General features: G+C 37.9%; 1 protein-coding gene across 8 annotated transcripts in view; it reads right to left on the bottom strand.

Moving 5' to 3' along the window:
• FANCC (FA complementation group C) overlaps nucleotides 1-26,029 on the bottom strand; it is a 261,715-nt gene that overhangs the window by 98,091 nt on the left and 137,595 nt on the right. For 7 of the 8 annotated variants that reach the window (XM_074330248.1, XM_074330249.1, XM_074330251.1 and 4 more), the window contains exon 5: nucleotides 23,276-23,320. The exons of the other annotated variant lie outside the window; for it this stretch is intronic. In XM_074330248.1, the coding sequence (XP_074186349.1) occupies nucleotides 23,276-23,320 (45 nt within the window). The remainder of the gene's footprint in view (nucleotides 1-23,275; nucleotides 23,321-26,029) is intronic. 8 annotated transcript variants of the gene reach the window in all.

Genomic DNA, 26,029 nt, shown 5'->3' on the forward strand with positions numbered 1-26,029 from the left:
CAAATAGCAACTGGACAGCAAAGTTCAAAGACCTGAGTCCTAGTTTCCCAACTTAGCCAGCTTTCTAAATACTTAACATTTAGAGCCTTACTTTTCCCATTTTCAAAGTGAAGATAGAATACTTTTCACACAGGGTTGTTACATGCATTTATGTATGAACCAACTATAGAACACCATACAAACGTAAGTTGCTCATATAACTCCCTTTGACATGCCCTTTCAACAAAAAGTCTTTTTAATTTGACTGAAGTGTTTTTTATTACTATAATTATAGGAGCAATCTATAAGTAAAGATCATTACGGAAATTTCAGAGATACTCAATTTCAGAGCTATACTCAATAGGTACAGATTCTTGGATCTTACAGTAATTACAGACTTCTATTTCCAGCATGTTTTCCCCTAGATATCAGTCCTTTCCTACAGTTTCATTTTCCACCACATTCCCTGGCCTCCATTCATCCAAAGATTACATGTCAGAATGGGAACAGGCAGAATTTCATTAAATAACAATAAATTAACATACTGTTAAAAAATCAATAGAAAAGTAAGATTCTCTTGTCAGAGGATTACTGTACTATAAAAATGTTACCATGATGTACCTATACTCAAAATAAATGAGAACACCTTTTTTGTGCCTCACTTTGGAGCTACAGCAGTAACAAGACCGTTTAGGTTGCTGCACTCATGGTGGGAGGCAGGAGAGGAAAGGAATAAAGAAGTTAACAAAGTTAATAAAAAGAAGTTAATAAAGAAGTTAATGATAAATGTTATAGAGGAAATAATCAGGATGCTGTGATTAGAGAAAAACAGGCAAGAAAGAACGGATTTACTTTAGATAAGTAAGGGAAGGCTATGCTGGAGACTGAGCTCGGGACCAAGAGTTTGTGCAAGGAACAGCATTCAGGCTGAGTAACCAGCAAGTTCAGATCAAAGGTAAGGAAGTGCTTCGGAGGAAACCCCAAGAAGGCCAGTGCAGCTGGGCCTCACACCAAACCTACTGAAGAAGGATATGGAGGTTATTTTTTTTTAATTCCATTGGTGATTCTGATATATGAGTACAGCTAGGGCTGAAACTCTAGCCCAAGCTGAGTATGAAAACAAGATCGATTTCTTCTATTTTTGGGGTGGAGGGTTATTTGGGTCATTTACCTTCTGCTTGAAGAACAACTTTAGTATTTCCTTTACTGTGGGTCTGCTTTTGATAAATTCCCCCACTTTTTGTCTTTAACTGTTTCATTTTTCAAAGAATGACAGTCTTTTTCCCCTCACAGCACTGAAACATATCATTGCGCTATCTTCTAACTTTCACTGCTTCTGTCAGAAGTCACTAGTCGGTTAAAGCTGGTACTACAGTGATGCAAATAAGACACTTGCCTTGGATGCAGAACTACACCCACTGTCACCTTCCTATCAGAAACAGAGGATACAATTCCTCCACATCCTTACCAGCATTTAACATTCAATTTTTGTTTTAGGCACTCAAATAGGTGTAGAGTGATATCTGATTGTGGCTTTACTTTTTGCATTTCTCTGATGGCTAATGAAACTGAACATCTTTTCATGTGCATATATGCTATCTGTACATTCTTTTTGGTGAAATGTCTGTTCACGTCTTTTGCTCATTGGATTCTTTGTGTTTTCACTGTTGAGTTCTGACATTTTATTAATCTAGGTACTATTCCTTTGTTAGATACATGTTTGCAAATATTTTATCCCAGTCTAGAGCAAGTCTTCTCATCCATTTCACATGGTCCTTCACAGAGCAGAAGTTTTTAACTTCAATGAGGTCCAAATTATCCATTTTTCCTTTTATGTTCTGTGTTTTTGGTATCAAGTCTAAGGACTCTTTGCCTAGCTCTGGGTTCTAAAGATGTTCTATATTTTTTTCCCAAAAGTTTTACAGTTTTACATTTTACATTTGAGTTCCTCATCTATTTTGAATTAATTTTATGTAAGTTGTAAAGTTTAGGCTGATGTCCAATTACACCAGCACCATTTGTTGAAATTCCTCCATTGAACTGCTTCTGTGCCACTGTCAAAAGTGAGTGGAGCTGTTTGTGTGGGTTTATTTCTGGAGTTTCTGTTCTGTTCCATTCATCTGTGTGTTTATGCCTCTGCCAATATCACCTGGTCTAATTACTGTAGCTATTACAGTAAAACTTAATATTAAATAGAGCGATTCCTCCTTGTGCACTGTTGGTGGGAATGCAGATTGGTGCAGCCACTATGGAAAACAGTATGGAGGTATCTCAAAAATCTGAAAATGGAACTATCTTATGACCCAGCAATCCCACTCCTAGGGATCTATCTGGAGAAATCCAAAACTCCAATTCAAAAATCTTTATGCACTCCCATATTTATTGCAGCACTATACACAATAGCCAAGACCTGGAAACAACAGAAATGCCCATCGGTAGATGACTGGATTAAGAAACTGTGGTACATTTATACAATGGAGTATTACACAGCCATAAAGAAAAAAAGAAATCTTACCATTTGCAACATGGATGGACCTAGAAAACATTATGTTAAGTGAAATAAGTCAGACAGAGAAAGACAAATACCATATGATCTCACTTATATGCGGAATCTAAAGAAAAGAATAAGTGAATGAACTAATCAGAAACAGTTCTGGAGACATAGAGGAAAAACTGAGGGTTGCTAGAGGGGCCGGGGGTGGGGATAAGGGGGAAGGTGAGAGGTTTAGAAAATAGTCGGTATCCACAAGATGGCCATGGGGTTTTGAAAATTAATTTGGGGAATGTAATCAATAATGTAAAGATGGACATGTGTCCCATTTGGGAGACCACCTCAGGGATGATGTAGATGCCTGATCTCTGCACACTACACCTGAAGCTGAACAATAATGAATGCCAACTGTAATTATATATATATATATACACACACACACACACATAATACATACATATATATATACATACATACATATATATATGTATGTATATGTATATGTTTGTATGTATATGGTTATAGGAAGCGGAGTACAACATTAGGAATAGAGATAGTGGAAATGTAATGGCTCTGTGCGATGTCAGAGGGATAGTGGATGGGGGCAGGGGGGTTCACACAGTGTGAGGGATATAAATGATAAACGTCTAAGTATTGCTTTGTCTTGTGCACCTGAAACTAATAAAAAAATAAAATAAAAATAGAGTGATTCCTCCACTTTATTCTTTTCTGTCAAAGATTGTCAAACCTGTTTGAGGGCCTGTGCCTTTCCATATAAATTTTAAAATAAGTCTGCCTATGTTTACAAATAATCTTCCTGGGATTCTGATAGAAAATGCTTTGAACATATAGATCAATTTGAGGAGAACTGACACCTTTACTATGTTGAGTCTTTCAGTGCATGGACACTATATGTCTCTCCACTTATTTAAGTCTTTTTAAAATTTATTTTATCAGTGTTTCGTAACTTTTAGAATCTGTTTTATTAAGGATATACCTAAGTATTTATTCTCTTAGAAATGACTCTAAGTGATATTATTTTTAATTTCAGTTTCCACATGTTCATTTATTTGTTAGTGTATGGAAATGCAGTTAATTTTTGCGTGTTGATCTTACATCTCGTGACTCTCATGAACTCACTTATCAGTTCTAAGAACTGTTTACACCTTTTTTTTTTTTTGGTAGATTCCTTGGGATTTTCTACATTATGTCATCTACAGAGGACAATTATATCATCTGAAAATAGGGACAATTCTATTTTTTTCTTTCCAATATATAGGCTTTTTATTTCTTTCTCTTGCTTACTACGGTGGCTAGAATTTCCAGTGCTGTTAGAATCCTTGCCTTGTTTCTGACTGTAGGAAGAAAGCATTCAGTCTTTCACCATTGATTTAAGTATGATGTTATTAGCTGTAGATGTCTAGCAGATATCTTTATCAAATTAAGGTAATTCTCCTCCATTCCTAAGTCACTGAGAGATTTTTGTCAAGAATGGGTGTTCGATTTTATCAAGTGCTTTTTGCTGTACCAATAGATACAATATGATTTTCCTCTTTTGCTTGTTAATATTGTAGATTACACTGATTTAGTATAGTTATTTTAAAGTCTGAGTCTTACAATGGCAGTCTCTGGACCCCTTATGTGCCAGTTTTGTTTTCTGTTATTTCTACTGATTCAATTTTGCTGTCTTGGTTCTTTGTATGCCTACTTATTTTTATTTTGTGCCAAACGCTACATTTGCAAAACTGTTGATAGAAATAATTTGCGGCATATTAGCTCCTCAGATGATAACAGCCCCTCCAAAGAGGCTCTGGCAGCCCTGAAGCACTAGTCAGCCAGGAGCACCTTAATCCGACGTCAGTGACTGAGACGAGCTGAAGCTAAGCTGCACTCCGTGGATGGCCTGTCTACGCCAGTTCACACTTAGTCATATGTACGTTGCACCCTTTCAGGGTCCCCACCTCAAGTGAAGGGCTCAGCAGGACTTCCTCACTTGGCAGGCCACGTATCCTCCTCGCCCTGCAATGTTGTCAAAAGCACCCAAGGGTGCCCCCTTTGGAATCGGCAGACATCCCCAGCCCCACCCAAACAGTGGGTTCACTTCTCTTGGCCTCTGTCCTTACTTGGATCCTGACCTGCAAAGTTTGGACTATTTTATGAGATTTTTTCATGTCTTCAAGCATGTTTTTAATATATACCCAGGTTTTCTCATCCTCAGGAGGGTTCATCTGATTTTTGAGTTTGCAAATGCGAGAAACAGAAGTCGCTCATGACTCATTCTGAGTATCTGATGAAAGTTATAAACACTCTTCCATGAAAACAATACACACTTACAACATTTTAGTGTAATTCCATGGAGGTTGCTGACCCTCTGAAGCCCACCTATGAACCCCAGGGTCCAAGGTCCTCAAGTTAAAAGGTCCAATGCAGTAAAGGAATAGGGCTGCAAGGTGGTGACAGTTGCCACGCACTGCCTGCTCTGCCTTCTGTGTGCGGTACCACGCTCACAGCACAGCACAGCCTATAATCAGGCTTAGGAGTGCACACAGCCCTACAGTCTCTGCACGGAGCGTGGCTTGCTGGTGCTCAAAGTGCTGGACTGATTTTTGGGGAAAACCAGTGCTGCTGGGCCAGGAGAAACTTCTACTGCTGCTGCTGCTGAGATGATGAACCCCAACTCAACATTAAGGAGTGACTAGGTAGAAGGTCAAGGAACAATGTGTCAAAGCTGGGCATGTTGTGAACTGATGGAACTACCCAAAGGCACCTCCTCAGTGGGTGGCCCAAAACAGCAGAGGTTCCCATAGGACCCAAAAATTGTAGTCAAGAGGGCAACGGTGACCAATTTCCAGGAGTCTCCCGGGAAAGGGGCTAAACTCAGCAGGGCAGATGGCCTACCATCAAGAATATAATCAGAGGCTTGAGACGCAGGCCCCTGGAATGGCACATGGCTCCACGCCAGAGGCAATCGCTGTAGCTTAATAGGCCCAGAGGTGAGCTAAAGGCACCCAGAGCCAGCTCTCACAAGAGTGAGGCACACTTCATGACCCAGCTAGCAATGACGGAATATCCAGAATGCTACACACTGGACTTGCAATAAAGGTTATACGAGGTGTGATCAAACAATACAGTGAATGTTTAAATAAAAAAATTATTACAGTAAAAGACACATTGCCATTAATCCCCCTCAAAATACTCCCCCTCCCTTCAAAAACACTTATCCCATCATTCTTGCCACTTTCTGAAGCAGTTCTGGAAGTCCTCTCTTGTAAGTGTCTTTAGTTGTGCTGCCCTCGCTGCCTCGATGTCCTGAATCATTTTGACTTTGGAGAAGAGCCAGAAGTCGCACGGTACCAGGTCCAGTGAATAGGGTGGATGAGGACACACCGTCATGTTTTTATTTAACAGAAATTGCCATACCAGAAGCCGTGTGTGACACGGAGCCTTTCCGTTGTGATCAGAAAATATGGTGAATGCTGCTGCCGAGTGCCATCCCACAGAAAGGCAGGGATCTTCCATACGGGAAGCGGCGCATCAAACCTTAGTATGTGACAAGTTTCAACTTGTTCTTTGCAGTCAGTTAGGTGTGCCCTAAATCAACCTCCATCATGGCAACGCTCTGTGTCACATTTCACTTCTGGTACATGGCAATTTCTGTCAAATAAAAACATTGCAGTGTGTCCTCATTCACCTTATTCACCGGATCTGGCACCATGCGACTTCTGGCTCTTTCCCAAAGTCAAAATTGTTCAGGACATCGAGGCAGCAAGGACTAAAGACACTCACAAAAGAGGACTCCCAGAACTGCTTCAGCACGTGGCAAGAATGATGGGATAAGTGTGTTCCAAGCGAGGGGGAGTATTTTGAGGGGGATTAAGGCAGTGTGTCTTTTCCTGTAGTATTTTTTTTTAATTTAGACATTCACTGTATTGTTTGATCACACCTTGTAGATTTTGGCAGGAAAAGGCTGTTGAGTATAACAGTGCTTCTCAATAGGGCCACTTTTTTCTTTTTTTTAAATTTTGTGACACTACTGACATTTAGCGGTTAAGGAAAACTAGAAATACACCTTACAAGGATGGAAGTGTCACACACAATTTTCAGATGTCCCACTGTACATTCATGTACGTGAAACCTGCTCTTATAGCCTAAATCTGAAGTTTTGCATATAACACAAAGCATTTTTTGACAACTTCTGACTTCTCTAAAAATGTGCTACCATGTCTATTGGGGGAGATTTTACTGTATTTTAGTCAGAGCTTTGTCAAGAGTTGTCCATCATCTTGGAAAACCACCACCCAGAAGGCACGGCGGCTCACGGTATTTGCCTCACCACCACATTACTCTCCTATGTCAGTCTGCACGGTGGTGCTCACATTCTCAGAGAAACCTTGTGCAAATGCACACATCAGACTGTTTACTGTGTCTTCCAAGGTTGTAACGTCTAAACACTCACATTTTGACATGTATGTGATTTTACTAATATTATTTTCCTTTTATTTTTTTCTTTATATTGTAGTAAAGGCAATATACTGATTTTTTTTTTTTTAAAGAGTATTTATGAATGTCATGTCAGGATAGCTAAGGGGTCATTATAAAATACCTGTTCTAAAAAATTGGTGTTGGGTCTGAAAGGGTTGAGAACCCTGCTTTGCTTTAAAACAATCTGCTCCACACATGGCACTCAGGACAGTTTCAACTGTCCAACCCCGCCACCCTTTCACATTCCTTCCACGCCTCCCTGCTGCTCAGACACAAACAAGCCTCCCCAGCAGTGGCCTCTGCAGCCCCACCCTGTACCCCACAGCCGTTGCCTTCAGGCGCTCACATGTGCCATGTTCCCTCCCTCTCCACGCTGCCCACCTCTTGCATCAGCTTCCCTCTGGTCCTCACCTACCGAGTCCCTAACTGTCTCTGGATGTCACCTCTAGCCGAGGCCACTTCACATCTATGGACCACGGTCCTCCCGGGCCACCGTTCTCCCGGCATGGTCCCTCGGTCTGAGCACTGACTGACGGCCGGACAGGCAGCAGGCGGCCCTGGACAACGTGCTCCACGGGGCAGGGCCTGGGCCACCGAAGCACCGACGTGTTGAGCACGACACAGGGAGGGCCCGGTGCACACAGGCATTCCATCTGGTGAATGAAGGAATGGAAGAAGAGAACACCACTGGAGGCCCCTGGTTCCCATCCCCAGAATAAGCGCTTATAGCAATGACTTCCTTCCAGGGTTGTGAGAGGTGCACATTCGCTTTTGTACAAGGTCTCTCTTGTTTAGATGACCCCTTCCTACCGCACTTGCCCCTCCAAGTTTTATATTATAAGAATCTTCTTTGCAATAGTGAAAACATCTATGAGGTAAAAGTTTTCACAGCTCATACAAGCCTTCTTTCTTAGTAAACATTTGTCTTATTTTTAGGATGATTTATACTAGCTGGCATCTGTCTGGTATAAGTAGTATAGCTACTCATAATAAATAGATATTTTTAAATGTTTGCTCCTTTCATTGGGTGTAAATCTAGATGATAAAACCTCTCAGTTTTCTAAATTTTCATTGTCAAATCTTCAAGATTACAAACAAATGCAAATAGATGCTATTAGAAATCCCACTGAATATCTGGTGTTTGAAAATCGGTGCAGCTGAATCCCACTGGGAACTAATGCAGTGTAGCGGTTAAGAATCCTGAATCTTAGAGCAAAGCTGCAGTGGTTCCTACTAGTGCCCACCATTTACCGGCAATACAGCCTTTGGAAAGCTTCGTAATCTCTCTGTACCTTAGTGTTTTCATCTACGAAATAGTGAGGTTGTTGAAGGTATTAAATGACACAAGACATTATCTCAAAGTGTGTGACACTTTGTAAGCAGTCAATAAATGTGCAGTATAAACAACATCGCTGCTGCCGTTCTGTTCTGCGTATCACTGTGTACAACACAAAGGAGGCCTCAGAGGAAGCGGGAGTGGCTGGTCCCTCTCACAGAAGAGCAGCTCGGTGTTTAGTGGAGGACCTTCACTTACCGAGTGGGGGTTTTCAGGCCAACTCCTTACCTGTCTCATCTCATCCATAACAAGGAGATACTTACCTATGCCCTATGGTATCATGAGATTGCTGTAAGAATTAAATAACGTGAATTTGCCTTGAAATCTAAAAAACAGCATCAAAATCTAAAGTATTAATATAATTATTTTCATTAGAAATTTACTGTTTTTTATTCACTTACATGTATAATAAGCAGGTCACTTTTTTCTTAAAAATATAACAACTTAAGGTATGAAAGGCACCTATTTTACCTTCAAGATATTTATTTGAACTAAGAATAAACCTGCCTCAATCATGAATATAGTCAAGTGTTTTTTTAGCTTCAGACAGTCAAAATGTACTCTCTAGAACAAGTCAACTAAGATTATGCTGAACTGTAAACAGTAGTACATCTCCACACAAGAAAGCAAATCCACAGTGCAATCTGGCGCTATGCAACATAAAAATACAACTAACAAAAGAGATCACTTCTGAAAGCTTTTAACAATGTAGCACTATGCATTTTAGAATCATTTGATTTGCTTCCTTTTAAAACCAACAGGCAAATGTTAATTCTGCTAAAGCACTTCTTAACATAAATCAAGAGGGAAAAAGCCTACACATAACACACACATACGCCCTTACATTGCTAGTCTCTCATCAATTCCAGCTCAGTTAACCTCTGTGAAACTAGTATAGGAAAAATAAACTATACTGCTACTGTGGCTAAGACCACACAACTTTTTAACGGAACTGTTCCAAGTCTTGAAGTTCCATTTGAAAGTCACTAACAAAACCTTTGGAAATATTTTTTTTAAAAAAGAAAAAAAGCCAAAGAATTGAAGGCCTGGCAGACCCTGAAGTCTATGCTTATCTACACTTATAAAAAGTAATCACAGGTCCAGTTCTCTTCTTCCCTCTGTTTTCTTCAAAGCAATCCACTAACAAAATTGCTATTTCTTTTTCCAGTGAAAAAAGAAAAGGATGAAGAATGCAGACAGAGTCTGTATAAACTAAATATGGGGAAAAACCATCTCTGCAACCACATAACAAGAACTACAACAGTTCTTAACTAATCCACACTGAAATCTGTTGGTTTAGCACCTAGTGATTTAAATTTGTTCCTTTTGCGTAAGAAACACCACAATCTAATACTAGCCAGGATACAGAAGGCCACCTACTTAGACAGTTATATATCTATTTTTAAGTGATAGGTAATAGCAGGTTTAAAAGGTTTTCAAGTTTAAAAAGATTTCCAGAAACCAAGTTTCCCAATATACTCCAAGCCTCAGATGAGCAATATTGTATGACATTCTATAAAAAGATACACACCTACATCTTGCTCACTTAAAGAAGCATGTGCAGCTGTACAGTAATACAGAAGGCAGATGGTGCTTGACTACTACAACCTTGGAAGAAAACTGAAAAAAAAATCAATTAGGTATTTGGCAGAACTCAACAACCAGCATAATATACTCATTAGCATGCTGATCACCTACAATTCCAAAAATATAAAATTGTTGTGTTAAGCTCAGAGGAGGCGGAGAACTTCCCCCCCATCCATGTGACGAGACTAAATGGAAGACTTCAGGGGTGCTGCTGGCTGCAAGAGAACTGGGGACACTCCCCAGCCGAGGCGGTGGTGTCCCAGCAGAGAGTTCGGGGTGTTATGGGAGAGGTCAATCTAGAGGAAGCCAGCTCTCCCAGCTCGGGGCAGAAGGTAGACAATTCCCTAAGCAGAGCAGTGAGTCTATGAACCCCGCCTGAGGTTGCCAACGGATACTCTGTTTCTGGAGCTACTTAAAAGATAAGCAATCTTTGATATAGTCCCATTCATTTATTTTAGCTTTTACTTCCCTTGCCTTTCAGGTCAAATTCGTAAAATCCTCTTTGAACTCAAGGTCCCTAAGTTTAGTACCTATGTTTTCTTCTATGCCATTTATTGTTTCAGGTCTTATACATTTAGGTCTTTGATCCATCTTGAGTTCATTTTGGTACATGGTGACAGATAGCAGTCTAGTTTCATTCTTTTGCAAGCGGCTTTCCAATTTTTCCAGCAACATTTATTGAAGAGGCTGTCTTTTCTCCATCATATGTTTTTGGCTCCTTTGTCAAAAATTATCTGTCCATATTTATGTAGGTTTATTTCTGGGTTTTCAGTTCTATTTCACTGGTCTGTGTATCTGTTTTTCTGCCAATACCATGCTGTTCTAATTATTGGTGCCCTGTAGCACAAGCTGAAGTCAGGGAGTGTGATACCTCCATCATTATTCTTTTCTTTAGGATTGCTTTGGCTATCCAAGGTCTTTTGTGATTCCATACAAATCTGATGATTTTTTGTTCTATTTCTTTTAAAAATGCATTGGGATTTTGATGGGGATTGCATTAAATCTGTATATTGCTTTGGCCATTTTAACTATGTTGATTCTTCCAATCCATGAACATGGAATGTTTTTCCTTTTCTTTGTGTCTTCTGCAATTTCTTTCAAAAATGTCTTAAGTTTTCAGTGTATAGGTCCTTCACATCCTTTGTTAAGTTTATTCCTAGGTATTTTATTCTTTTTGTTGCAACTGCAAAAGGAATTGTGTTTGTTTTCATTTCTTTTTCTGAAATTTCATTGTTAGTATATAGGAATAAGTGGATTTTTGTATGTTGATTTTGTAATTGGCAACTTTACCATATTCATTTATTGTTTCTAACAGCTTTTTGGTGGCGTCTTTAGGGTTTTCTATATAAAGAATCATGTTATCTGCAAAAGTGACAACTTAACTTCTTCATTCCCAAATTGGATGCCTTTTATTTCTTTCTCTTGCCTGATTGCTCTGGCGAGGACTTCCAACACTATATTGAAAAGCAGAGGTTATATGGGACAGCCTTGTCATATCCTGAATGTAGAGTGAAGGGCTTCAGTTTTTCACCGTTAATTAAGATATTAGCTGAGGGTTTGTCAAATATGGCCTTTATTATGTTAAGGTATTTTCCTTCTAAACCCATTTTATTAAGTGTTTTCATCATAAACGCTCTGTACAGCAAAAGAAACTGTCAACAAAACAAAGAGACAACCAACTGAATGGGAGAAGATATTTACAAACAATGCTTCCGATAAGGGGCTAATAACCAAAATATATAAGGAACTCACACAACTCAACAACAAAAAGACAAACAATCCAATTAAAAAATGGGCAGAGGACCTGAACAGAAACTTCTCCCAAGAAGACATACAAATGGCCAACAGATACATGAAAAAATGTTCAACTTCACTAGCTATTAAGGAAATGCAAATAAAAACCACAATGAGATATCACCTCACCCCAGTCATAATGGCTATCATCAACAAAATAAATAACAATACGTGTTGGAGAGACTGTGGAGAAAAAGGAACCCTCATACACTGGTGGGAATGCAGATTGGTGTAGCCACTATGGAAGGCAGTGGTTCCTCAAAAAATTAAAACCAGAATTACCATATGACCCAGCAATCCCTCTCCTGGGGATATACCCAAAAAATCTGAAAAAATCTGAAAACATTTATCTGTAAAGATATATGTACTCCAATGTTCACTGCAACTTTTACAGTGGCCAAGACATGGAAACAACCAGTGTCCTTTGATAGATGATTAAATAAAGAAGATGTGGTATATATATATATATACACAATGGAATACTATTCTGCCATAAGGTGAAATACTGCCATTTGCGACAACATGGATGGACCTTGATATTATTATGTTAAGCAAAATAAGTCAGACAGAAAAAATCGAGAACCATATGACTTCCCTCATATATGAGATTTAAAACTGAAAGCAACAAAGGAACAAGACAAAGAAATAAAGAAACAAAAACTCAGACATAGAAAACAATTTAGTGGTTACCAGAGGGTAAGGGGGGAGGGAGGATAGTAGAAGAGGCTGAGAGAGGGATCAAATATATGGTGATGGAAAGAGAACTGACTCTGTATGGTGAGCACACAATGTGATATATTGATGATGTATTATGGAATTGTATACTTGAAACCTATGTAATTTTACTAACCATTGTCACCCCAACAAATTTATTTAAAAAAAAGATAAGCAATCAGTTACTTGTTCTAAAGATTTAAGATAGTAATTTTAAATAGAGGCAAAGGAACCACATCAGATTTTACCTGACTGTTTCCAATGCAGAAGTTTACTCACTCCATAAATAGTGCAGTTAGCCTCTTCCAAATCAAAAGTAACCACATTCTAAAGGTACCAATATTATAAAGTCACAAAGCAAGATAAACTAAAAATAGAAGGTTTATAGTAAGAACAAAGGCATAAAGAATGGTTATTTTGCCTGCCAGATTAATTTATTTTTCTATTTTATTCCTAAACTAAAAATTCAATTAAAAAATGTTAGGTAACTAATGCAAATGTGGTTAGAAACATCCAAAATACACATATAAGAACAATATATTCTATGCTTATTACAACTGCCATGGATTCTATAATTGCCATGGAATCATATATGCAAGATGGCAATCTATATTGTTTGTTAAAAGCCAAGTATTAAAATGCAGATGGGTGCAGATTATGTCAAACTACACAGAAATATCGGTTAAATAAGTAAAAGGGATCATAACTACGTAACCTATGGCTCCTTCTTAAATTTACAAGAGGACTCTGGCAGCTTTGCTTGACAGACAACTCATTTATAAAAAGACACATCAAGATATCCTGAAAATATACAGGAGATAGTAAAATCTCATGACTGTGGGCTAATTTCATATATTTTATAGGCTCCCTCGGATGAGACTCTCAGAGAAGCCAATAGAAGACTGATTTGAGAACTACAGCAATAGTCCCAATATCTGTAATAACAGTCCTTAAATTTTCTAGTCTTAGAACCACAAAGAGATTTTGTGTATGTGGGTTTTTTCTATCAATATTTACTATATTAGTAACTAAACCTCATAAATTTTAAAAATATTATCTATTAATTCATTTGAGATAATAATAAGCCCTTTACATGTTAACAGAAATATTAAAAAGATTGTATTTTCCAAAACAAAAAAATTTTGAAGAGTGGCATGGTTTTTTTTTGTTTTTTGTTTTTGCAAATCTTTTTAATGGCTGGCTTGATAGAAGACAGCTGTGTTCTCATACCTGCTGCTGCATTCACTCTGTTGTGATATGTTGCTTTGGTTCAATTCAATTTAGGAAGAAAACCCAGCATCACAAAGATACAAAATTGGAAAAGGAAGGACATAGACCTCGTGAAAAGGTCTTACAGACCCAAGGGTCTGTGGACCAAAGTTTGAGAACTGCTACTCACAACACAAAACACAATGATGCGTATGTATGCTTAGAGTGCAGTGAGGGGAATACAGGACTGGAAATATCACCAGGAGCATAGAAACGCCGTGTTGATATATGCTAATGTACTCTTCACAGACCAAAGGCCAGGAAAGAAAATTAATTTCAAGAATAGTAGTCTAGGGGTGGCCGGATGTCTCAGTTGGTTAAGAATGTGAACTCTGAACAACAGGGTTGTGGGTTTAATTCCTGCATGGGATGGTAAGCTGCAACCCCTGCAACTAGATTGGAAATGGCGACTGGACTTGGAGCTGAGCTGCGCCTTCCACAACTAGGTGGAAGGACAATGACTTGACTTGGAGCTGATGGGCCCTGGAGAAACACACTGTTCCCCAATAAAAAGAAAGGAAGGAAGGAAGGAAGGAAGGAAGGAAGGAAGGAAGGAAGGAAGGAAGGAAGGAAGGAAGGAAGGAAGGAACATCTAAGGGTGATAGAGATTAAAAAAAAAAAAAAAGAATAGTAGTCTAAATCCATGTAATATATTCATGCTTTAATTTCATTCAAGAAACCACAAAAAATTATCTACAGAACATACAGTCTTCCAGTCTTCACATTACTTATGTCTCTCATACTGCTAGGTATCTTTTTACGAAAGAAGTTCAAGGGGCTACATCTATAAAGACCCATGACTCCCTGTCATGACGACGTTATCAGCTTAATTAGATATTGGTAAGTGGGGGAATGTTCTGAAAGCATGTCTGTGAATAAAACCTGCTGAACCTCATGCAGCCCACTCTGTGGGAACCACAAAATGAGCCTGAAATGAGGCATTCAGGACTCTGAGGAGTGTTTTCTGTGCAGGAGGGTTTACCCTGGTGTCTTAAGGCAAATTCTGAGACTCATCAGGAAGCTCAGGAAAGGGGCCTAAACGCTCAGTCGTAAGTATATGTTACCCAGTAATATTAAAACTTAAAATGTCAACATCCCTGCTTTTGATATGGTTACTAAACTCCAAATGGTAATTTCTAAAGCCAAAACCAACCTGCCTCACCCCTAGTTCATTTAAAATTAAATGTAATCCTTCAATTTATAGATGAAAGACAATCCCAAAAGAAAGTTAAATTCAGCATCCTTAACTTGTCCCAGTTGCACCCAGACTCTTAAGTTCCAATCCCCTCTGCCAGAGGGTCCCACATCAAACACCCCAGGGCTCCCCATAAACAGACTGTAATGTACCATAGAACAAAGGGTGCCCAAAATAGCTTCAAAATACCAAAGGGGATTAGCCAGCAATTTTTTTCTTAAATTAAGCCGTTGTGATCTAAAGCTTGGCAAGCAGCATCAGAACAGAGAATTAGATTAGCTTTATCATAAATGAAAATGACTAAAGTATTTTTTAAACGCTTTCATGAACAACAGTAAAATTCTTCAAAAATCTATATATAGCACTGGATTTTTTACAGGTATGATTCTAAAAGGAAGTTATTCCTTCTAAAATGTATAATCACTCTACGTTCTCTTTAAGCTGGCTTTGACAATGTCATAAATTATAATTGTAGGCAGTTCATTTTTTATCAGCTTATGGGAAAAAAGTACAAGGATACTATGACTTGATTATGATATACAAGTTTGCAAACTACTTTCTTCTTTTACATATCTTTATATTAATTATATATAATATAAAATATGAACTAAAATGTCATGTTTTATTTTAAAAAATGATGACTAGGAACACTCTGACTATAATTTTATATATGAAGACTAGGAACAGCCTGTCTGTAATTTTAAGTAATAAGACAGTATACCTCCAAGGAAATCAAAAGGGGTGAGAAAGGGGTAATATTACACATTTGTAATATTACCTGTTCTTTTACTAACAAATCTGTATTTTTCTAAGTCTTTCTTTTAAAAATCACTCTTTCAGGGAGAAAATGTTAAAGCTTGAGATAATATACCACCATTTGTCTACATTTATCATTTAAAATAACTCCCCCCTAGAGAAATTGACCAAGAGCTTTAATAAACTGTATAATTCTCATGAATGGACAAAAACCAATAACTTCACATTTCCATCACTTGCTTCTTTCATCCAAACTCATAAACATTAAAGACTAGGACAACAAAAACTGATAAAAAAGAAAAACAGAATACTAAAGAACAAAATAGGCTAGCAAGGATAGTATTTTCGAATGAGAGAAGAGAAAACTTCACAAATGATTCAAATTTTCATTCAATCAAATAAACATCAAAGGAACCAATTAGGGGCAGAAGTTAAATGTTTTACAAAACAAAATGAGGAAATATATTGATTAAATTTATTTTATCAAGGCTTACTAAGAGAAGTGGCTAACTTCTAATGATCACAATATCCTACTAGTCATTTTTGCCTTTTGTGGTGAAACGGACTTTTGAAATGTTAAACATATTACATTTTATTGCAAAAAAAAAAAAAAAAAAAAAAAGCTGGAAAAAGAAAGCAAAAGCATGTGCAGTAAGATTTCATCTGATAAAAGCAAAGAGTCTAAACAACTAAATGCAGAGGAGGAGGCTGGAAAAGGAGGAGAGAAGGGGGGAAAGCAACCTAAAAGAAATGCTACACTTTCTTAAAATGAAAATCCTGAAAAGCCTGTGGAATGCTGTTTACTTGTGCTCTGATTCACAGTCCCTCTCGCAAGGACTGAACTGCCTGAAATGTCTGCGGACCGTGACCACCCACACTATGGGAAGCACCGTGATTAAAGAGAGTGCTGTACTCCAGTATCTGCCAGCGCGGTCTGCGCCATGTTGTAATTATTACATTTGCAGTCTTTTTATAATCTGTTGCATGTGTTGTGGCAAGTCCCCTACATTGTCTAACAAGAAAACCACTGAACATGAATAGCGAGTTATTTTTAATGTGCACAAATGGCTAGAAAACTGGATACTTTTTATATTACACTTTCAACTTTCACAAAAATGATTTAACTTACCATACATCTAATGCTACAATGAAAACAGATATGCCACTCCAAATTCCCTTTCAGTTCTCTTAAAGGAGATATATAGACCAAGTTAAACCCCTTAATAAAGTAGCTGAGATGTAGGTTAAACGTATTCCAAGGAAAATTCACCCTTACATCTGTCCGGTGATTAAATACACAGGAGGACACCAAGGAATACAGCAGTTGTAAAATTCCACAGGTCTCTTTACCCCTAAACTTTATTTTTTTAATCCAATTTGCTTTCCATCCTAATTTTGTTCACAACAGAATGTGGCTTTAGAGACATACTTTTCCGGAAGCCCTGTCCCAGGTGGTATGTGAGTGTCTTCAGGACACCCGAGCAGGCACTCAGAGAGGATGTGAACTAAATGAACAGGGGACGCAGCCAAATCCCAGCTCAGCAACTTCCAGGCCGCCCACCCCAACCCCCCAGCCCCGACCCACCCCGAGCGGAGAAGCTGCTACCACGGCATAGCAGGTCTTCTCTGTAGGAGCCAAGATAATATAAAGGACTTTTTCTTTTTGAAGTCTTTTTTTAAAAGGACAAGTCAGCTCAACCAGAAATTGGCAGGCAGGCTGGGCCCAAAGACAAGTAAGGAAGACCTGCAAACCACCACCTACGGCTGTCTATCTGTATCAGAGGCCCTGCCTTGGGAGGGGTACGTAAGTGAGTTCACACAGACAGCTGGCCATGGCTTCGATCACCAAAAAGGGAAGAAACCAAAAAGAATAAAAGAAAACAAACAACCATAAGAATTTTTTAAAAGATTCTTTCTAGAAGCATAAAATCAAAACAACCCAAAAATCGTGACCCATCTCTGTAAGGCTCCTGCCAAGAAGAGTCTTTCATCTGGAGGGCAGATGACAGTCTCATTTCCCTCTTTCCAGTGATCAAAGTCCTTGAAGATTATTTGCACAGGTTAAGCAAGGAATGAGGATCCTTCTTTCCCAAACATACCTCAAAAAGCCATAAAATCCCCAAAACCACAAGACCAAGACTGAAAAAACCAACTTTGAACAGTGCTGGCCTCCAGGAGACTTAACGTTTCCCATCTCCCTTGGGCGTGTGCTCCGACGAACTTCAGGCAGCTCCACTACTCAGTGATGGGGCAGGGAGAAGGGACAATCCCGAGAGAGAGAGAGAGAGAGAGAGAGTGTGTGTGTGTGTGTGTGTGTGTGTGTGTGTGTGTCCCTTCATTCCCTCCTCATCACAGTGTTACAACCTTCCCACAACCCACCCCTACCTATCTCATTATATACTTTCCCTATGACAAAATGTCCCTGTGATAAGACGACACAAAGCTGTGTGAGCCATGAATTCATCTTACAGCCATAAAGCAGTTTCTGTTCAGAGGCTTAATTTAACAAATTTTATTTTCAAAGGAAAGAGAAATTGAAAGAATAAATACATATACCAGGGATGCCAAAAAAAGTATACACATAACTTGTACATCTTTTGTTACTCGTATACATTATTACAATTTCAATACAGTGTTTTTCTTTCTTAAAATGTCTATACATTTTTTGGGCACCCTCTCTATTTTAGGTGATAAAGTTATACATTTGAGTTAAAGGCCTCCAGTTGTTTGAGAGTTCCTTTTTTTTCATTTTTCAATCTTACTCATACAGGTTAGACTATATTTATAAATATGACAAATGTGGCTCTGACTACAATATTTTGGTGTGGGTCTTAATCTCCATCTTCTAATAAACTTTTCAGGGAGAGGGTAAGGGACAGGAAAATATTAAATTCTTTTTTTAAATTAAAGTTTATTGGGGTGACAATTATTAGTAAAGTTACATAGGGTTCAGGTGTACAATTCTGTAATACATAATCTATAAATCACTGTGGGGGCAGAGCCCCAGAAAGTAGTTTCCAGGCTCTCGGCCTCACATGGCAAGGTGCTGGCTCAGGTAGTAAATGGCCATCAACTGTGACTGGATGGCCATCAGCTGTGGCTAGTTGGCCGTCAGCTGTAACCAGTGAGCCATTGGCCACTAATATAACTGCTGTGGCTATGCTAGCAAAAAAATGGGGGCTAGCAAGAAGATGGTGGCTGAGCTAGCAAGAGCGGATTGCAGAGAGGCAGATGCCGCCAGCAAGAATATAGTGGAATGACTCCCCCATCTATGGCTCCATGGGTGTTCCTTTTTGGCCTCACCATGTCGTGTTCTTATGTGGGGAGTGGGAGCAGAGACCCCGCAGGCCGCCCTGCATGACAAATGGTGCACGAGCAGGGTCTTCCACACGACATTGTGGGTTCACCACCCAGAGTCAGTTCTCCTTCCATCACCATATATTTGATCCCCTTTAACCTCATCTACCACCTTCTGGTAACCACTAAACTATTGTCTGTGTCTATGAGTTTCTGTTTCTTCATTTGTTTGTCTTGTTCTTTTGTTGTTTTCAGTTTTATATACCACATATCAGTGAAATCATATGGTTCTCTGCTTTTTCTGTCTGACTTATTTCGCTTAGCATTATAATCTCAAGATCCATTCATGTTGTCGCAAATGGCACTATTTCATCTTTTCTTATGGCAGAACAGTATTCCATTGTGTGTATATACTACTTCTGCTAATCCATAAACCCTTAAAGAGATGAGTCACCCACATATATGCTTTATTATATCACTGCCATCTTATATGAAGGCCATTTTCTTTTCTTTCTTTTTTTTAAATAAATCTAATACAATTTCAAGTTTAAGGAGTTTTCAATAGAGCCACAGGTGCTGGGCCCATAAAGTTACTATCTCCAGTAGTTAGCTTAAGAAATGAAATGGGGATTAGAACCTGTATAATACATACTTTAAGTATTTCACTTATATACATTACACAAAATGTGCTAAAATTCACACACACACACACCCCTCCTGGATTTTAAAGTACCTGATTTATGGATACACAGATAAAAGATTAAAATGGATTATGAGACTTTAAATGTCCTCCTATATCATATTCTGGCTTCACTATAAATTGTAACAAAAATAATACCTGCAACATTTGCAAATTGTTTGTATTTTTTAAAGTCCTCCTAAACATGGAGGTGGATGATATCATTATTACGATTACTGTTTTATAAACAAGAAAGTTGCCCATGTGACTGAAATGTGAGCATCAAGTGTTAGTTGTGCATGTGTGTGCACACGTCCTAGTCCCTGGAGCCTGTAAATACGTTATTTTACACAGTAAAAGGGAATTAAGGTTGCAGATGGAATTAAAGTGCTAATCAGCTGATTTTTAGGTAAGGATATCATCCTAGATTATCCACATGGGCTCAGTGCAATCGTAAGGGTCCTTAAAAATAGAAATGGGAGGCAAAAGAGGGAGAGCAGAGAGATGCCAGTCTAAGAAGGACTTGTTGACTCTGAAGATGGAGGAAGGGGCCAAAGAATGAGGGTGGCCTCTAGAAGCCAGAAGGGGCAAGGAAACAGATTCTCCCTCAGAGCCTCTAAATGGAACGCAGCTGTGCCAACACCTGATTTTGGCCCAGTGAAATCCAATTGGACTTTTGAATTCCAGAATGGCAGGATAAAAGTGTTGTATTGTTTAAGCCACTACATTTGTGATAATTTGTTCAAAAGGAGCAATAGGAAACTCGAACACAGCTTATCAGTAGCTGGGCCAATATTCAAATCCAAAGTTTCAGACTCCATATCATTTGCCATGTCCCTTGGCATATGGGTATTTCTTTTTTAAAAAACAGTTCTACTATCTTACTAGCGCTGTAAAATGCCCTATTCTCTTTCCAGGATGCTGCTTTAGAAATGCTGTAAACATAAATAACTAAATGGTTTACAATTATATGCAATGACACTGAATAAGAATTCAGGAGGCTCCCTTAGGAATGTACTGAGATTTGGACTTTTTTTGTTTTTTTTAATTATGTCCAGTTCTGAGCTATCTTGGTAGAGGTTGTTAGTTACCTAAGTTTCAGATAGGTAAGGCATGTTATCATTAAGGTCTTTTCTCCATATTAATTTACATGCAGTGACCTTTGGAGGGAAAAAAGATCACAATTTATATGCCAAACAAAATGAAATGTCGTAGCTTTTGAGAGCAGTCTCCATTTCAGTAAACAGTACCTCCATTTAAACTCCTGGGGGGGGGGGTCATCCTTGATGGTCCCTCTTACTTACCCTGCCACCCCCTTTGTATGAGATATAACACCAACACCTGTTGATTACTTTTATAAACATCTGAAATACATCTGCTTGGTAACCATTCTAGTTCAAGTCCCCTTAGTCCCTGCCTGGCCTGCGGCAACAGCTCACTTCCACTCTGGTTTGTTCCTGCGGGTGGCCTGCTGGGTTACAACCTGAAATTTCTGTTTCTAGACATCTACCGAAAGAACCTCTAGCACATGTAACCAGGAGACATGGAAGGAAACATTCACAGCCATCACACTGTGTGTAACAGCAAAAACCTAGAAATAAGAAAAATATTTCACAGTAGCAAAAATGAATGCACTATAGCTACATGTACCAACATAGATAAATGTCAAAAACAAATTGAGCAAAACGAACAAGTAGCAGAAGAATATATGTCATTATATTTATATGAAATTCAAAAAAACATGAAAAATTATATATATTGCTTATGACTAAATCAATATGTAGCCTTTTTTTAAAAAAAAAAAAAAAAGAAAGACAACAACCAATAAATAGAAAATTCAAGATAAGAGAGATATTGCTAATGCTGGGATAGTATATATGAGTGTTTGTGATGATCCTTTAAATCGCATAATGATGTACACAGTTAAAAAACAAGGGATGTTTCAATTAAAATGGTTTTAAAAAATTGAGATTTAGAGGAATAAACCTAAATCTAATCAGAAACTTAGTTCCCTGATATGACAACCACAACAATAACATTGGACACCTAATACCAAGCACTGCTCTAAAAACCACACACACACACACACACACACACTCACATACATCCATCTCATATACAATCATTTAATCCTCCCAACAATCCCAGGAGATGGTAAAATTATTTTCCCTTTGCAGATGGGAAATTGGAATTCTGAGAAGTTATGTGACTTGCCCAAGGCAATCCCCACCTATTAGTGGCAGACCCAGAAACTGAATTCAGACAGTTGTGCTGGGGAGTAGCTATGTGTAACCATTCCAATACTCAGTCTCAAACTGATATAATTCTTGTTAGATCTGATCTAGATACAGTAATATTTTAAACTTGACAATCTTAACCAATAGTAATTATTACAGAACACAGACTCTTAAAAAACATTTCATGCACATTCTTTAAACTCTTACAATTTATATGCTAATAGGATAGGGTATAATAGAACTTTGTAACCTGAAAATGTTATACAGAAATCAAGTAGCATATTAATATATATGCTCATCTATAAAACTGACTTGGAAGTTTTTTGAAGCCTTATTAATTCAAATGTTTCTAAAGCACCCAGTTGTCTTCAGGACTTCTAATCCTAGCAAACTATTACATTTACCCTCTTGCTACAAAAAAACTAGAAAACTAGACAAAACGTTTTCAGACACCTAACAACAGGCAGCACAAGACTGTGATCCCTGAAAGCACAAAAACCAAAGAGGTGAGTCCTATTATCAGCCTGGCTTTCTGCCTGGATGCACTTTCTGAACCACGGAGCAGGGAGAACCACTGCAAGCAGAGCACAGAAATCCCACTCAGTTAAGCAGAGTGGAGACTAGAATTTGGAAAGACAAACGCAACTAGAATTTGAGGGCAAAGAAGGGAGCTAGACAGAGAAAAAGCTCCAGAAATCAGCAGGGGGGTTGTGAGTCTTTGGTTGAATGATAACCTGTGTGTGTATAGGGTAAAACTCCACAGGGCAGACAAAGAACAATCCAGGGAGCAATAAGGTAAACAATTCCCAAAGATTACACAAGACTGGGAGACTTTGGTATTTTGTGTTCCAGCAATCAGTAGAGACTCAAAAAGGGTCACATCTTAGCGGGAGGGCAAAGGAAGTCCTGGAGAAAGACCTACCCCAAGAAACTTTAAAACAAGCCTGGAAAGGTGGAAAAGGTGGACTTAATCTTCAAGGAACATAGTGTTTGCTGAGATAAAACTAAACTCAAAGAAAAGACAACATAATGAAAATATTCAACAATGTCCAGTTCACACTATCTGACATCAAATAAAAAGTTACGAGCTACATCTAGAAATAGCAAAGTATGATCCATTACCAAAAAGAAAAATCAGAAAGGGGCTGAAAATGACAGAAATAATGAAATTAGCAAATAAAGACCTTCAGCAGCTATTTATATATATTTCAAGTATTTAAAGAAAACCATGAATATAATAAGGAGAGAACTAGACAGTAAAAAAAAAAAAAAGAACCAGATTGAATTTCTATAGATAAGGAATACAATATCTGAACTGTAAAATACACTGAATATAAGTAAAGCAGATTAAGTATTACAAAAGAAAGGCCACTGAACTAAGAGACACAGAAACTGAAACTATCTAAAATGAAGCAGGTAAAGAGAGAAAACGGGAAAATAGGACAAAGACCTTACTGACCTTTGGGAAAGTATCAAGTAGGTTAATATAAATGTAACAGGAGTCCTAGAAAAGAAGAACAGAAAAAGTATTTATAGAAACAATGGCTGAATTTTTTCCAAATTTGATGAAAACTATAAATGCAAATACAGGAAACTCAAAAAATCCCAACTAGGACGAACACAAAGAAAACCACACTATGATACATCACAATTTCTGGTAATCTGTGATAAAGAAAAAAAAAAATCTTAAAAGCAACTAGGGTGGGAAAGACACAGATAAACAAAGAAAAGGATGTCAGCAGCCTTCTCAGAAACCACGCAAGACAGAAACCAATGGAATTGTATCTTTAAAATACTAAGGAACAAACAACCTGTCAAAATAGAGTTCTACATCCACTGAAAATGGCATTCAACAATGAAGATGAAATGATGCCTTTCAGAAAATCAAAAGCTGAGAGAACACTCAACAGCAGACGTGTACGCCAAGCAACATTAAAATAGTTCAAGAGGAAGGAAAACGACATCAATTGAGAATGTGCATCTATACAAAGAAATGAAGAGTGTTGACAATGGCAAATATGTGATAAATATAAAAGATTTTTTCCTCTTCAATTTTGTTTAAAAAAATGACTAAGTAAAATTAATAATATAATTGTGGGGTTATAAAATTTTTAGAAAATGCACCACAACAATACAAAAAAGCTGGGAGAAGAAAATGCATGTAAACTGCTGTAAGGTGCTAATATGACACAAATACAAGGTCTGACTTAAGTTTATGGGGAGAACTTGTTGCAACAATGTTGCTAACCTTTTTTGACATCAGAGGTATTATTCATTATGAATTTGTACCAACTGGACACACAGTTAACCAAGTTTACTATTTGGAATTGCTGAAAAGGATGCATGAAAAAGTTAGACGACCTGAACTTTTCGTCAACAATTCATGGCTCTTGCATCACGACAATGCACCAGGTCACATGGACTGTCTGTGAGGGAGTTTTTAGCCAGTAAACAAATAACTGTATTGGAACACCCTCCCTACTCACCTGATCTGGTCCCCAATGATTCTTTCTTTACCCAAAGATAAAGGAAATATTGAAAGGAAGACATTTTGATGACATTCAGAACATCAAGTGTAGTACAACGACAGCTCTGATGGCCATTCCAGAAAGAGTTCCAAAATTGCTTTAAATGGTGGACTAGGCACTGGCGTAGGTGCATAGCTTCCCAAGGGGAGTACTTCGAAGATGACCATAGTGATACTCAGCAATGAGGTATGTAGCACTTTTTCTAGGATCAGTTCACAACCTTAATTGTCAGACCTCATATATTCTATACTATACCTTCAAGTAATATCTAGTCCTATGCGATACACAATGTGAATATTATAAATACAAATTGAGCTGTGCTGCTCAATACAATAGCCATATGTGGCAAATGAGAACTTAAAACATGACATGTCTGAGTTAAGATGTGCTGTAAATACAAGTTAAACACTGAATTTCAAATATTTAGTATACAGAAAAATAATAAAATATCTAACTTTTTTTTTACACTGACTACAGATTGAAATAAATATTTTGGTTTTATTTTTGTTGTGCTAAACGAAAATATTTTTATATTTACTGTCACTTCTTTCTTTTTAATTTTTTAATGTGGCTACTGGAAAACTAAATTTACATACGAGGCACACAATTATAACTCATACATTTCTCTTGGATAGTGCTGTGCTAGAACAACCATTACAAGGTAAAATAAAAAGGTATAGCTATTAAGCTAATAATGGAGATGAAGTGAAATAGTAAATAATTTTTTAAGAAGTTAGGAATATAGAGGAAAAAACAAAGAACAAATGAAAAACTAACGACAAGAAACAAAATGCTAGCTAGATATGGCAGTCTTAAAATATGGTCCTAAAAACCTTTGATACTCTTCACATTCACAGGTGGAATTTCTGCCTTCTTCTTAAATCTGTGTGGGGGCTTGTGACTGCTCCTACTAAAAGAGTGCAGTGAAAATGACACTGATTTCCAAGGGTCAGTTACAAAAAGTAGGTAGCTTCTGCCTGGTTCTCTTGAAGACATTCTCTTGAAACCCAGCCACCATGCTGTGAGAAACTGAGAAGCCCCATGCAGAGGACATGTGTAGATGAGTTCCAGCTGATAGCCCCCGGGGAAGTACCAGCTGACAGCAACAACTACCACCACTAATGGAGTAAGCCTTCAGATGATTCCAGCCCCAAGACATTCAGTCCAGCATTCAAGTTTTCCCAGCTGAGGCCTGACAAGGAGCAGAGCAAGCCATCCTCGACATGTCCTTTCTGAGTTTCTGGCTGACACAATCCAAAATAGGATTAAAATGATTATTATTTTATGCCACTAATTTTGGGACGGCTTGTTACTTAGCAATAGCAACTGGTACAAAAGATTTAAATTCAGCACACCAATTATTACATAAAGTAAAATGTTTAAATACTCCATGAAAAGGCAGCAGTTGTCAGAATGGATAAAAACCAAAAACCAACTACTTATACGCTACCTACAAGAAGCCCATTTTAAATATAAAGACACAAATAGGTTAAAAGTAAAAGGATGAAAAAAGATATATCATGCACACATTAATAAAAAACAAAAAAGCTAAGGTGTCTTTTGTTTTTCTTTTTAATATGAGACAAAGTAAATTTTAGAATAAAAAGTATTACCAGGAAAGAAATAGACATTTCTTTAATAAAAGGGTTGATTCATCAAAAAGATGTAACAATTCTAAAGATGCT

Source organism: Rhinolophus sinicus, linkage group LG04 (genome assembly GCF_036562045.2).
Source record: "Rhinolophus sinicus isolate RSC01 linkage group LG04, ASM3656204v1, whole genome shotgun sequence".
Classification (NCBI taxonomy): domain Eukaryota; kingdom Metazoa; phylum Chordata; class Mammalia; order Chiroptera; family Rhinolophidae; genus Rhinolophus; species Rhinolophus sinicus.